The following is a 14,921-nucleotide window of genomic DNA, read 5'->3' on the forward strand; positions in this document are numbered from 1 at the left end:
AAGACTTCAAAATGCAGAATTTTAAATCCATTTTAGATAATTCCCTCCGGGGGAGTAACCCCCGGGCCCCCTAAAACTGAAGATATTTTATATCCGACTAAAAAGGGAGCACTGCGTTACTCTCTTAATACCAGCCTCCTCTCTTTTAAGGTCAATTTAAAAAGGACAGCATGATTACACACAGTAATGAAAACGACACATAAAAAAGTAAAGAATGGCCTTACGCATCACAGAAAACAGACAAAAACATGGGAAGGGGGGGGAGGGCAATTAAAAATGTTGCTCCAAAAAAAAAAAAAAATCCTGCCCCCCCCCCCCCAAGAACTCAGTCCTAAATCCGCCTATGAAGGAAGTATACACATAACTGAAGCATAGAAGTTGTCTTTCTTTTCCCATCCTATGTCTAACGGTGATGGTGAATTAGGGTGCTGCTGGTCAGCTATACGCCACTCTAATACCTGATAATGCGCTCTCAAAATGTGTGGCGAAAAGATGCTCTTGTAGGAGGCAAAATTTCATTTTGAGCCTACTGCTTGGAAAACATGAACCAACGAAATTCTCCAATATCTGAAATCTTGATCAGCAGCACATACACGGAGCAAATAAATCCTTCAATAGCAACTTTATCATTTGCACTAAATTCTTCGGTTCACCCCAGATGACTCAAAGCATCAAGAGTATTTTTGTCTGCTGTCTTATTTTCAAAAAAGATGGTTTCCCTTCTTAGCAAGTCAACCTGTTGTATCACATCCTGATAGAGCATGGAGTCCTAATATTCCTTTAGTTTTTTCTGGTCCTCTAATGCGGTCGTAATTTCTTTAATATCTCATCTTCAGTTTTCTTATCTTTCAATACTTCCCCAAATGCTGAACAATTTGGGTTTTCTTGTCATTGCAATTTTATAGGACGTTATTTCAATCAGGGACTGAGGTAATGTCAAAAGGGAACGGGCTGCTGATGGTGTTGTAAGAGAAAGTGGAATTTGTCTATCCGAGTCTTTTTTTTTTTTTAATTATTTTTTGATAAAGTACCATTACAATATCATGCAAAGTACCCTTCCCATAAGATGTGTCTTTAAGAATATCAATGTTATCTGCAGCACAAAATAAAAATCTTTTCTTTATAAAATCAGGAGGAATATAGATCCCGCCACTCTCATCCATGCGCCTTATTACCTTATTCGCTATATGTGTTTCCAAACGTAGAACTTTAGCATAATCAATCGAAACACCTATTTAATGTAAAAAATCAATTATATATTTGCTTTGGGTAGCAGAGTGCATAGTAAGGCCAAAACCAACTCCAAAGGCATATTTCGAGCTTGTCAATGAACAGTTTCTTTCGAAGCTTGGTACGGAGACAGTATTTTATACATGATTATGTGTAGCAGTCTTTTAGCATTATTCAGCATGATATTGTGCTGCACCGCAGAAATAGAATTAATTTCGAATTTTCCGTTGCAGCACCACTGAAAAAACTGATCAACTTCAGTTGGAACGACATCAACTATCTGATTCTGTTCAAAAGATCCTGTAAATGTCCATTTCTGATCAGATAAAACTGCTTTGCGTAAAATATTTGCTTTAAGATAGTTCACATGTTTTTTCCAAGGTATAAAATGTTCTTTGCATGAGGGTCTCCTGGATCTATACAGTCAGAGTTTAATCTTGAAAGTTTCATTTTTGGAAATTTCAATATCTTAACTGCTGACCTGCAGAATCTGTTTTTATTGCCACCAATGGTTTTCTTACACCGCCTTTTCCGAGGCAGAAAAAAATTTTTTTTTTGTCAATAACGACAATTTTGAATCTCGTTGTGTGCAGCCTACAACATTGTCTTCATATTCATGAAGACATGAATATGAAGACAATGTTGTAGAAAGTAGAACAAGATGGTTTATTCTTATCTATTGCGTGTAATCCCTTACTTCTGTTAAGGCTTGCTTTATGAGTGCACTTCTTGTAGCATTCTGCATGCCATGATGAGTTTTTCATTTTTCAATTCTTCTACGGTCACGCATTCGTTAATCTATCAGTAAGTAATGTATATACTCTTTGTCATTCCATTCTACTTTCTTCTTCATACATTCTAACACTTTATCATAACCAATGGGTTTAATTAATGGGCACTTCCTCTTAATCTTACAAAAAAATACATAGTTTATAATTAAATTGCAGCCTTGATTTTTTTGTAAACGGAGGCAAAGAAACTGTAAATGAGTGTCTGGGAGAGAAGACATCGTGAATAAAATAGCAGTGATAAGTTAAGGAAAAAATAACCGTATTTGTAGATTTGCTGACTATTCACCAATGACCAGGCAAACAATACTTCCTCTACTCGGAAGCTTTCTCTTCTACTCTCCCTACAAATTCCTTAAGAGCACCCCGATGTACGATATTCATATTTGGTCACTAAACATTACAATCCTGTTAAACAGTCGAACCTCGTTAAAACAAACTCAAAGGGACCTTCAAAGTGAATTTGTCTAAATAGCAACTCGTTTTATCCGAAAAACAATAGTTTTAGGTGTGTTAATTGATTTTAAATAGAAGGACGGGGATTGCAAATGTAGTTCGCGTTAGCAGTAGTTCGTTGTGATCGTGTTCGAATTAACGAGGCTCGACTGTACTAATGTTTCGTGATCTTAGCCTGAAAATTAAAGGTATTTTTAACCGCGAAATCTCATTCGAGGTACTTTAAAAGCAGCTAATTCTGAGAGTCAAAGTGAAAACAGAAGATTTATCAGAATTTTTTTTAAAAGTAAGTTAATAGACAAATAAATCAAATATTTTGCTTTTAATTTATAGTAAGAAGATGAATTGAATATTAATCAAGTAAATTCACCAGAAAATTATCAGAAAATACCCAAAAATTAACTCATAATTGCAAAAACTCAAAGCCGCCATCTTGGATTGATGACGTCATACAGGCCGTCTGACACAAATTCAAGCAAAACACCCGGTGAGGCATAGTTATACAGGCCATAAGGAATATAAAAAAATTGGTCTCACAATTTCCTCACGAAATTTCCCACGGAATGTAGTATGCCCCCCTACTATTATCTCAGGACATCTGTATGTACCTAGGTATGTGTATATGTATCTTGCATAACTCAAAAACGGTATGTCCTAGAAAGTTTAAATTTGGTAGTTAGACTCCTAGTGGGGTCTAGTTGTGCACCTCCCCTTTTGGATGTAGTCAGATGTTCCAAAAGGAGTCTTTTAAACCTTTTTTTTTTGGGGGGGGACCTTTTTAATTTCAATATAAACTCAAGTGGTGTTATAATTTGGCAAACACTTGGCAATATATCGCCAAGCTTTTGGTTGGCAAGTTTTTTCGGCAACTTGGCACCAAATTTGGAGGTTTTTTTTTTATTTGGTTTCATTTTGGTCACTATTGGCAATATTTAGTGAGTTAACCATTGAACCACATTAAAATCTCCAATATTGAGAAAAATTATTAGTATAAAATATTTTTTTGCTTCAGTTCACAACAAACTTGGGTTTAAAACATTTAAAGTTTCTTTGCTTACTCCAAGGCACTATTATCATTAAATTGGGGAAAAGGAAGTCATGTGATGCACAAATCAGCTCGTTTTCTTTTGCATTAAGGATACTTACATTAAAATTTTTCTTTTCTAAAAAATAATTAATTTTTAAAATTTATAATTTTTTGCACATTTTATGTTATTTTCAATAGTTTACATTGAAATAAACATCCAATTCTATTTTTGGAAATTTGCGTCTACTTCCAATGTGCAAACGATCAAATATGGTGACTAAGTGAAAAATTTAAGATAATAAGTAGATTTTTGAATTTGTAGCATAAAAGTAGTTATAAGTAATTAATAATCCTTAAAAAACTACAATTAAGACAAAATAGTCAGTTTTCGGCACATAAGCGTCTAAAATCAATCAGAATAAAAAAAAATGTTCTAAAGATAAAATTTTGCATTTTTCTAGAAAATATTTACAAATTATCCGATAAAAAAGGGGAACACTGTGGTGTTTTCAACAGTTTGCATTGCAATAGACATTCAATGCTGTTTTCTGAAACTTAAGGCACTTAAAAAGTCTTGTGTACTTCCATCTTGGGAATGACCAAATATGGCGGGTACGCCAAAAAATAAGAAATACTTTTTTGAATTTGCAGCATCAAAACAATTTTAAAATAACTAATCTTCATGAAACTATAATTCAGTTGAAAATTTTTTAGAAATTTGCGTCCAAGGTAATGAGGATAAGATTAAGTTTTAAGAACAAAATTTTTCATTTCTCAAGAAAATTATTTAAAATAATAATGAGAAAAAAAAAGAAACAATTTACTGCACATTTTGAGTCATTTTCATTAGTTTGCAGTTAAAGAAAACATCTAATTCTGCTTGATTTTTGGAAACTTAGACATTTAAGCATGGTGCCTACTTCCAGCTAGTGAATGACCAAAAATGGCGACTACGTTTCACACTTAGCTGAAAAGACTTCGCGATCAAAAAACGATTTTCTTCGATCAACCCTCCCATCCTCGAGCTTGTGCTTTCAAAGCAGTAATTCGTCTTCTCCCCTGTTAAGTTTGTACATAATTCCAGTTCACCCGACAAATTTTTTTTCTTGGAAACTATTGAGCGCCAAAAATGGCGACTGTGGAAGTTTTGCTGGGTTCACTTTTTTATTCCAAGTGTCATTTTGCCTCAAAAACTTGAGGAAAAAAACACATTTTGCCTCAAAAACTTTACAATTTTTTTCAGGAAACATCGACAAAAACGAAGATTAGATCTCATGTTACAAACTTACCTGTGAAAAATTGGAAAAAAAAATTTGGGGGCAAAAATGGAAAATTGCCTGAATTTTCCCAGAGCGTACAAACTCTGTTGTGTAACTTATAACTACACTAATCCTACTGTGAAGTCACACTAAAAAAAACGTTATGCGAGGTGTTTCATTTTATTAAACATAAAACAATACCTTTCATTACCAGAGTTCAATTTGTGAACCGCTTGTGGACAAGTTATGAACTTGGAGGCAGGGGCGGCATTTCAGCATTTCATTGGGGGTTGAGTTTCTTAAATATGAATTACCTCAGTATGGAAAAAAACACATATTGGCTAACAGCAAGTAATCATGATACGGGAGGAGATCTTGTAGTTAAATAGCCCCCAGAAAAAAGATTTGTTGATGTGAGATATTTTTTTCCAATGTAGCATTTTTAAAAAGTATCTATAAAAGCATACTATGCTTTGAGCAGCTGAAATGTGTTTCTATAAGAAGAAAGTGAGGAACACTCATTAAAGACACACTTAAAATATGATCGTAACAATGAATGTAAAAAATAAGGCATTTTCCTCTGAAAATCATGCAGCCACACCACTGCACGGGCCTCTCATAACCATCGTTAGACAGCACACAAGAATGAGATATTTAGCCTATATGAGGAAATTATGTCTTTCGTTAAAATTAATCATGATTCTTCATCAGTTTTTTCTGTTCTTAAAAGGCCAGTAAAGGCTTGATACATTTCTAATAACTTAAAAAACGGAAAATAATTTCTCATGTCTGGAAATGTATAGAGTTTCATCAACCACGGAGAACCAGCAATAGTTTTTCTTAAACATTGATTTGCAATTTACATTAATTGAATTGCTCATTTTTTATCATTCCTATCAAAAAATTTGGGAGTGTAATTGCTCCCTCTCGACCTCCCTATTCGCCGCCCCTGACTTGAGGTGCAGTTCAAGCAACATATGGTACACATACTGAACTGCGGTAATGAAAGGAATTGCATTTTGTTTAATAATATGATAAAACAGCTAACATTATGTTTGTTTTTCCAACTGTGATGATACTGCAATTACTTAATAAATACATCTTTTTTTGTTATCTTTTACGATGCTATAAAAAATTCTTAAACCTTTTAAGTATTATGGCGCAAACTGCACACATTTGTTGCTTCTGCATAAAATTTTAAAATGTGTTGTTGAGTACTTCGAGGAACACCCTTGATTTCAATATTTTGTAACATGTCTTTCAGATTTGAGCATAGCATTGAATTGACAAGGCACTGATTCCACTCACTGGCAGGGTTTAAGCGTATATAGCTTACTCTACTCAGTTTGCACAAGTTGAAAAAGATCATTGTCCCAAATACATAATATTGAAAACAGAACAGATTACTTCACAATATCATATTCAATTATCTTAAACGTTAGAAAATTAGGTTTTTCTGAATGTACCAGAGATCCTGTAGTTTAGATGAAAATACCGGAAAGCTGGTAAAATACGGAACATAATCGCTCCTGATAAAAGGAACTCTATTGAACAGAAATAACACATGGGCAAGACAACATATGAAAATACACTTTATAATAGCACAATGTCAATGAATGGTTTGATTTGAAAATAAAAAATTCATAAGTGGTTTTAGCAACTATTTTAAGGTCATCTAAATGTTTTAAAGACTCTTAATAGTTTTTTCTCATGTAAAACTTAATTTTTATCACTTGTTTCCATTCTAATGTCTAACTCCTCAATTGTACTGTATTCTCCTATACTTGTTTGAAATATTTCTTGACAATGACCTTAAACGCACCAACAAAAAAATTAGGAAAACAGAGATAACAGATGAAATGTCCCATTTACTAGCTACCTACTTGGTGAATTAGATGGGATATCCAATTGTCTGCGAACCTTCATTGGCTGGCACGCAATTCAAAATGAATGTACTACTCTATGCTGCGCTGCTCTCAAAATTGAAAATTTTAACTATTGTATATATGCATAGGTTAAATGAACTACTTCTATATATATAAAGGTGACAGTGTTTCTTTGTTTGTACCCGATTGCCAGAAGCCTCTATAGCACCTACAGCCCTGAAACTTGGCACAAAATTCGAACGTACCCTGGGGGTCTGCACCTCGAAGTCTCAATTAAGAATCTCAAATTAGTTCTTTTCTAATTAAGCTAAAAATTCACATGTTTTGCCAAATTGGTAGTTGAAAAAATCCCCCCACCCCCTAACATTATATATCGTTGGAAAGGTTTTTTTTTTTTCTGAATAAGAAGGTGTGTGTTCCATTTCTCTCAATTAGAACCGGAGATATAAGCGATTCTAATTGAGCCAATTTTCAAGGGCTCTCATTCGAGAAAAAGCTGTAACACTAGGTCTACTTTCCAGACAATTTTCAACTATAACACTAGGTCCATTTTCCAGACAATTTTTCAATTACTTTCTTTTTAAACATTTTGGAGGAAGTTGCCTTTGTTGCTTATGAATATTTTACTGTTATAAATTTTGAATTCATTGTGCGCATGTTAATTGATTTCCTTTTTAATTAGAAAGTCGCTTGGCGAATTTGGCGATGAATTATGGAGTTTTTTACATTTGAAAGCTACTGCAAATGTAATTTTGATGTAATTCGTTTTTCTTTAATTCAACCGATTTTCTTTAAATTTTTAGCACTGGCATCGCTGTGCGGGTACTGCTAGTATATTTCTAAAATGAAATTAATAATTCACTTAAAATTCAGTAACCAAGCTGAGCACTACTTTCTGCGCTTGGAATCGGCTTATTTCTCTATTGTCAAGAAACATTGCAGTCCAGTATAGCAGTCTAAAACAATAAAAGTTTTAATTCTAAATGTTACCTCATGAAACATATGTTTCAAGTCCGGCTTAGGACTAACCCAAGAAGCAACAGCATCACAAAAGAAAATGAAATCTGTAACAACTCCACCAGGATTCACACTTATCATACTGCAGATACCCCGAAATGCGGAATCTTTTTCTTCATTGTCACGAATATTACGAAGAGACTGACACCTATTAAAAAATTTGTTTAACTTTTATTTGTTTGGAAAAACACAAGCAATTCTTTCTACATTATATATGCAGAACTATTAATTTTTTTACTGAAAAACAAGAAAATAACAATACTAGAACAAATACTCAGATGTACTTAGAAAAAATGCATACTTGGATAGGAAACCAGAATTTTTTTTTTCTAATGAAGAACTTTAAATGCTTCACCATAACACCATAATTAGTTTTAATGTTTTAGTTTGAGTTCAAGAGCAAAAAAAATAAGCCTTTTCCTTGTGATAGGAGAGCTCTGGTAGCATTTGTTTACATATTAATTGAAATAAATATTTGTCTTACACCCAACCGGAGAAACAAAATGTGTCAATATAGCTTTAACTCCGGGAAGAGAAAAAATTCCCGATGAATTACTTAAATGACCGCTATAGCAATTTAAAAAACAATTCTTCTTGCACAACAGTTAAAGCCTGAAAAAAAAACTCTCTTTTTTTATTTAAAAAAAGTAGAAAATCTCAACTGAAATTAGTTTGTTAAAAATAAATATTCTTCAAACACAAAATTACTTTTTAAAACTTGAATTTGAACAATTACATGAGAATTAACAAAGTTAAATTTCAAATCTTGAACATGACCGTGGAAAACAAAACGAGACTTTTCAACTGCATTTGCCAGCAGGTAAAACGTATTTTTATTATATCGATTGAAACATTTTAAATTATTATGAATTGACTATGATGTCGCACCACTGCCAGAGTAGTTACACAGTAGGGACACAATGATTTCGACTACAATAAGCAATTAATAACATTAAGTGAATCGAAAAATTAGATAAATTTACCAATTAAAGTCACATATACTAAGCTTCAAAATAAAATGAAAAAGTTATTACATTTGTCATGTGTATTTACATTCAAATATAAAAAACTTTAAAAAAAAAAATCAAGTGTTGATTGCCTACAAATTTTCAGAAAATCATTTACAAATTTTGCTCAAAATCAACATTTTTTAAGTCATCAGAGCAGTCTTGTACTCCCCGTTTCAACTCTTCCTTCATTTCAGGATTTTTCAGGTTTAGGCCCAACAAGGAGGCATTCTTCATTCAACACATCAATTCCATCATCCGTCTCCTTCCCCATAACAATCTGGCAAACTTCTGATTATGTTAATGTGGAAGCTACATGAATATTTTGATCAATTTCAATCTATGACTTGAGCTCTTAAATTGTCATATCTCAAGAATTTGCTGTCATTGTCCCTTGGTCAATAGTTTTTGCAAACCTTGAGAAGGTAAAGAAATTTCTAATTGTTTCAACAGAAACTCAATCCTTGATTTGGAAACTGATAACATTAAAAGATGTAATGATCACATAAAGTGACAATTTTAACATGCAAATGAATACAGAAAAAAATGGGACAGTGATTTTGACAGGGTTGTTTGGTTTAAACCACGTTGTTTTAAACCAAGTGGGATTTTTTTTTAATGTGGTTTTTTTTTAATTTTTTTTTAATTGATGGTTTTCCCCCAAATGATTTCATAAATTTGATATTATTGCAAAAAGTAAAATCTAATTAACAAAAGGTAACTAGCAAAACTTAATAGAAACATATTTTTGAAGGTAATGCAAGTTTGTCAAATAATATTTATTTTTTATTTTTTTAATCTATGCAGCTTTCCTATTAGGTACATATACAAGGCTGACAAACTAAGTTTTTCTAAAATTGCACGGGAAAAAAATCCAAGTAGCTCTTTAATTTTTCATTTATCATTATTTTTCTTATGCATTTCAAAATAGTCCAAAAAGCATATTTCAACCAAAACTTCATTTACTACCTAATTTGCTTAATTACTTAAGGTTTATTGAGATAGATTATGTACCATTGAAGCAATGCATAGTAAATATATATCTCAACACTAGAATATTTAAATAAGGGAAGAAAAAAGAATACCTAAAGAAGCCCAAGAACACTTAGAGTAGGCATAAAATTGCGCGTATACCTGCATACTTTTTGCATCCACGATAGACGATGCAGTCAGAGCAAGATAAAAATACATATAAAATTATCAACACAGAAAATATCCGTGTAACTCTGTGCTCTTACAAAAAAACTTGTCAAATTTTCACCCTTTCAAAGAACTTTTTTACTCCCAATATAATAAAAGAAATATGTATGAATGGTGAAAGAATTAAACATTAATTTCTATGACAGTATTCATTATTAAAATGTTAAGAGTATTTTCATTTAAGTTTGTACTGAGGCTTTTAATAATGATTTTTTTTTAATTAAAAAAACTTGTTCTAAATGCATTAAACCAGGAGAAATAATGTCTACAATGGAAAACAATGATTTTCTTAAAAACTACTTGTCCAGTTCCATAATTGTTGTCACCGATACATTAGGTAAATTACATGATTAGTAACTTTTTTTTAAATCTTTAAACAAAATATTCGTTGATTTTTTTTATTTTTAAAGCTGTGTAATGTACATCAGACTTAATGATTCATTTGTAGATACTGCAAAATACTTTCCATGTTTAAGAATGCGTGATTTTAATTTTGTGTTTTTATGTATAGTAGAGATAGCTATGATTAGGAGGAAATTAAAAATTTACAAGAATTTGTTCTTGGTTATTTGTAATTAATAATGTTTGAACTATCATAGTAAATTATTTTTTTGATTATTTATACCAAGAACCATTTACGTATTGTATTTTTTTAGTTGAAGATTTTCAAACAATATTCTCCTATAGAAATCTCTACACATGAGAAAATGAAATTATGAGATTTTACTCTTATTTAGTTAATTACGTAGAAATTTGGTACAAATATGAATATTAAACATTCCTTATAACAATCAATTCTTAAAATCTTCATGATTTTCCTAATGAACCAGGTTTAAACCAAAATAAATCAGGTTTTTTTTTTGGATTTTTTTCAAAAAAACTTTTTTATACCAACCCTGGATTTCGATAACAATAAGCAATTGATAACATAAACCATGATCACTTTAAGCGGAACAGGCAAAACTTGCCAACCATTCGTTGTCGAGTCATGTGACTTGGAGTCTTTGGGTCAGCTTTTGATAAGCCAATGATTAGACACTTGCTCCCTCCATTTTAGTTCCTGCTCTAAGATCCAAGCCCAAAAAAACATCTATCGGACCAGCAGAATATAAATTTCAGTGGTCCGTGCAATCAGTAGTTTTATTTATATTTTTCTTTCAGAAAAAATTTAGTATCATTTTTTTTTTAATGATGAGAGAAAGTTTTTTGCACCTTTTTTTCAATGTTACGTTTTATTTACACGTTTGTCTTTTTCTTAAATTTTCATTATTTAAAACCAGGACACAGGAATGGTCCTCTTAATATGTATACCAGTGAAATTTAGTAGTTAATTGTCCATTGGATCAATGACTTATTTTTCTAAATTTCTACCTCCTGCTTTAATCTATATTTCCAATAGATCACTCTCTAGAGAACAACTAAGCTAAATCTACAAATTCCTTTGTTCAGCAACATATGAGAGAATGTGAAACTGTATATTGCACTTGAGAAACTAATGAAGGGAAAAACAGATTTCTGAGAAAAATTTGGAATTTAAACAATCACAAAATCAATGTGCAGATGAAGTCCTGACAGTAGGTTGATCCATTTCTACAGAAGCTTTCAACATAGTACCACAATTTTACAAATGAAAGAAAGTGGGAAATAACAGATAAAACAAATTTTGAAATCAATGTTATTTGGAGAAAATATTAATGTAAACATGCAAACATTAGAAAAAGTTCATGCAAAACAATTCAGTTGAAAAAAGTACTTATGCCATAAAAATAGTTTGCTCTTACTGTATCAAGACTCGCATTCAAATTTTAAGCAAAAATTCCCTGAATTCTCCATGTATTGTATCAATGTCACACGAATGCAAAAAAGTGCTTCTGAATCTCATTTCAAGAAATTTAAGCAAAGATTGAAAACCATATGCCGCAAAGACAACAACTTGCCTAATGCCAATGGATCAGATGCAGGGATATTTGCAAGGACAGATATCAACACATGAATAGTGAAATCCCTCTATTGATGGCAAAAAGTATGTCCCTCTAAGACAATGGTGTGCAACCATTTTTTTACAAAATGAGCGCACCTCACGGTAAGCAGAATCTTGAGAGCCAGAACCCATATAAAGTTAAAATCTATTTAAATCTTTTTCTTTATAGATAACATGATAAAACTTGGGAAAGAAAAGCAAATTTAACCAAGAACTGTTATTATCATTAGTACATGCAAATTTTATTGATACGAAGTTTCCATCTATTTTTTACAAGGTTCGAAAATATCCATAATAGGGGAGAGTGTTGTACCTTGGGACCCTTTCCATATTTTAATTTTTAACGTCAATTATTTTAATCAAATTTAAAATCCAAAAGTCACATTTCAATACCAACATATTTCTATGCAATATATTTTTTAAAATTCAGACAGTTTGAAAATAAAATATTGCCAGTCATTTAAAGTAAGAATTCTAAGCTGTCCTCAGGTACAACATCCTATTGTACCTTAGGACACATCCTGTTGTACTATGGGAAAGACTTCATGATTCAGGAAACAGCCATATACTTGAACCAATTTTACACCAAGTGACAAAAAAAAATTACGGTAATGAAATAAATTACGAAAATGAATAATGAATTATTATATAACACTAGCATTCCCGTACCCGGCATTGCTCGGGTAATGGAATTAGCAGGAATTAACAATGCTTGGTGCACCTAGTTCGAAAATCCCCTATAATAATTACTTATTACCTATAACTTTTTCTAATTTGGGGAGGATCCCGGAGCCCCTGGACTCCTTACATATATGCCCTTGTCCTTAACCGATCTTTAACTGTTATTAACGATCCTTTTAAAGTATTGATTATCTTTGCAAACACAGGCCATCCACATTTTATTGATATACCTATGTTTAAGCAAAAACTTTGTATACATAATTTTTAGTTTTTTTTTCTGGTGCTAAAATTATTAAGCTGCTTGATGAACTGACTTTGGAACAAGCTACATAACATTGACCGTGTGAAGAAAAGTCTTCTCTTAAATCGGTCCCTTTAATGTCTGTCCTTGTGACTTATTAATGGTTATTGCAAAGCAAACTTTAACAGGAAACTGCACTCTTCTAAAATTCAAAAAAATAGTCCGCCTGTGATGATGTTCTTAAAAACTTCGTTTCTAGTTTTGAAAAAATGAAAGCAATAGACAGAAACATTATGATTTGACTTGAGAAAAGCCTCGAAGACTCGCGTGAGAAACAAAAACAATATCAAATTTATAGTTCGCTATCGACCAAAAGTTGAGATGAAGTATTGAATAATGATTTGAATGGAGGAAAGCCTTCGAAAATAAGGGATTTGAATTTCAATGACAGGTTTTAATTTTGCAGAAATTAATGTGTTTTAATTAATTTCTCCCAAACTAATTGATATTTCGAAAAATCCTTTCTTAGTGGTTACTTTCGTAATCATGCGGACATGCCTGCCAAATTTCAAGTCTGAAGCTTCAGTGGTTTTGGCTGTGCATTGATATGTATATATATATATATATATGTTATCTCAGGACATTGATTTTTATATATTAAGATTAATTGTGTTTAAAAGACAACAAAGGATTAGAAAATTGTTCCATGTTCCTAAACATATCTTAATTATTAAGAACCATGCATATGTTGTACCTTGGAACATGTCCAAAGGTACAATATGTTTGAATGTCCCAAAGGTTTTTCTTAATCACTAAGTGGTTTAAGAAAAACCAAAATTGTGGTCAATCTAAATGCACTATCATTATTTTCTCACAACCAAAATATTTAAAGTACTTCTTTTTATAACAAAATAAAATTCAGTTAAATATTTTCACAAGTACCAAGACAGAAAATGAAATAAAAATGAAGAAAGTATTTACTTTAAAGTCATGAAATTATTGCTCTCTTAAAAAATCCTCAATTTTACTCATTTGATGCCGATTTTCACTATGGCACCATTTAGTGGTGAAGGTTACTATTAGAGATTACAAAAACATAGCTGCTAAAAAGTTTGTTAGAAATTAGCAGTGTCCTAAGGTACATCACTCTCCCCTACAGCATATTCTCAATATCATGAAGTCGAAGGGACAGTTAAAAAAATTCGAGATATCGATTCGAGATAATCGAGTTTTTGAAATAACAAAGTCATAATCATAATAAAATACTCTAAAAATTAGCCACGATAGTTAAAATAAGTGTAAACATGTAATGAAAGTTGGAAAAAAGTCTGAATTACAAAAATTTTAATTTTTAAAATTAGCCAAAAATAATAGAGAAAAAAAAGTACAAAAGAATGCTGTAGTAAAGTAGCAAAATGAAGGATTTACCACAACTAAACTTATCAAAGATTTGGATTACCAAAGTTACAGAACGGTTTTAAACAAGTTTCGAGCACCCCGGAATAAAAGAAGTTGGTCAAAGGATTGCACTATTCCCTGTGTCTCTAAAAGGGTTTCCTGTTCATCATATCCCTTTCTTACGGAGGTGGAAATCGAGTCAAAAGGTCTAACGAAATGGCCTCAGAAGGGGATGAAAAGTCTTAGGTAGATTTTTTGGGCTTCTCAGAACATTTTCTGATACCCCCAGCTCTAGAATGAAAGTGACAGTAGATAAGCTTCTTCGAATCATAACTAACCCGAGAGAAATTATGAAGCGTTTGGGAAATTTTTGGAAACATTCCTCGAGTTGCTTCAAGACAACAAGCTGCAGTTTTTCCGGAAAAATTACATTTGACTATGAAAAATATTTGACAAAACAAGGTTTTGATTAAAAACTCTTTGATATAATAGAAAATACCATTAGGTAAATACTCAAAATCGAGGGGGAAAATAACTCTTCGTCATATCAAGGTTTTCGAGATATCGAAGTTCGAGTTATGGAGAGTACATTGTTTCCGATATTATGATACATATCGAATATTTTGACACATACAGGGCAGGGTTTAAGCTGGGTTCAAAAGTTCTTTAGCATAAAAGCTAAAATTGATGGGAAAATGTTAGCAAAATGCTACACATTCTCATATATTTATATATGCCTCAGTATGTTTC

At 31.9% G+C, this 14,921-nt stretch overlaps 1 protein-coding gene across 2 annotated transcripts in view; it reads right to left on the minus strand.

The window, feature by feature from the left end:
* The window catches only part of LOC129227945 (transportin-1-like), a 90,616-nt gene that overhangs the window by 8,607 nt on the left and 67,088 nt on the right, over nt 1-14,921 (minus strand). For both annotated transcript variants that reach the window (XM_054862571.1, XM_054862577.1), the window contains exon 20: nt 7,637-7,811. In XM_054862571.1, coding sequence (XP_054718546.1) covers nt 7,637-7,811 — 175 coding nt within the window. The remainder of the gene's footprint in view (nt 1-7,636; nt 7,812-14,921) is intronic.

The sequence above is a fragment of the Uloborus diversus genome, chromosome 1 (genome assembly GCF_026930045.1).
Source record: "Uloborus diversus isolate 005 chromosome 1, Udiv.v.3.1, whole genome shotgun sequence".
Classification (NCBI taxonomy): Eukaryota; Metazoa; Arthropoda; class Arachnida; order Araneae; family Uloboridae; genus Uloborus; species Uloborus diversus.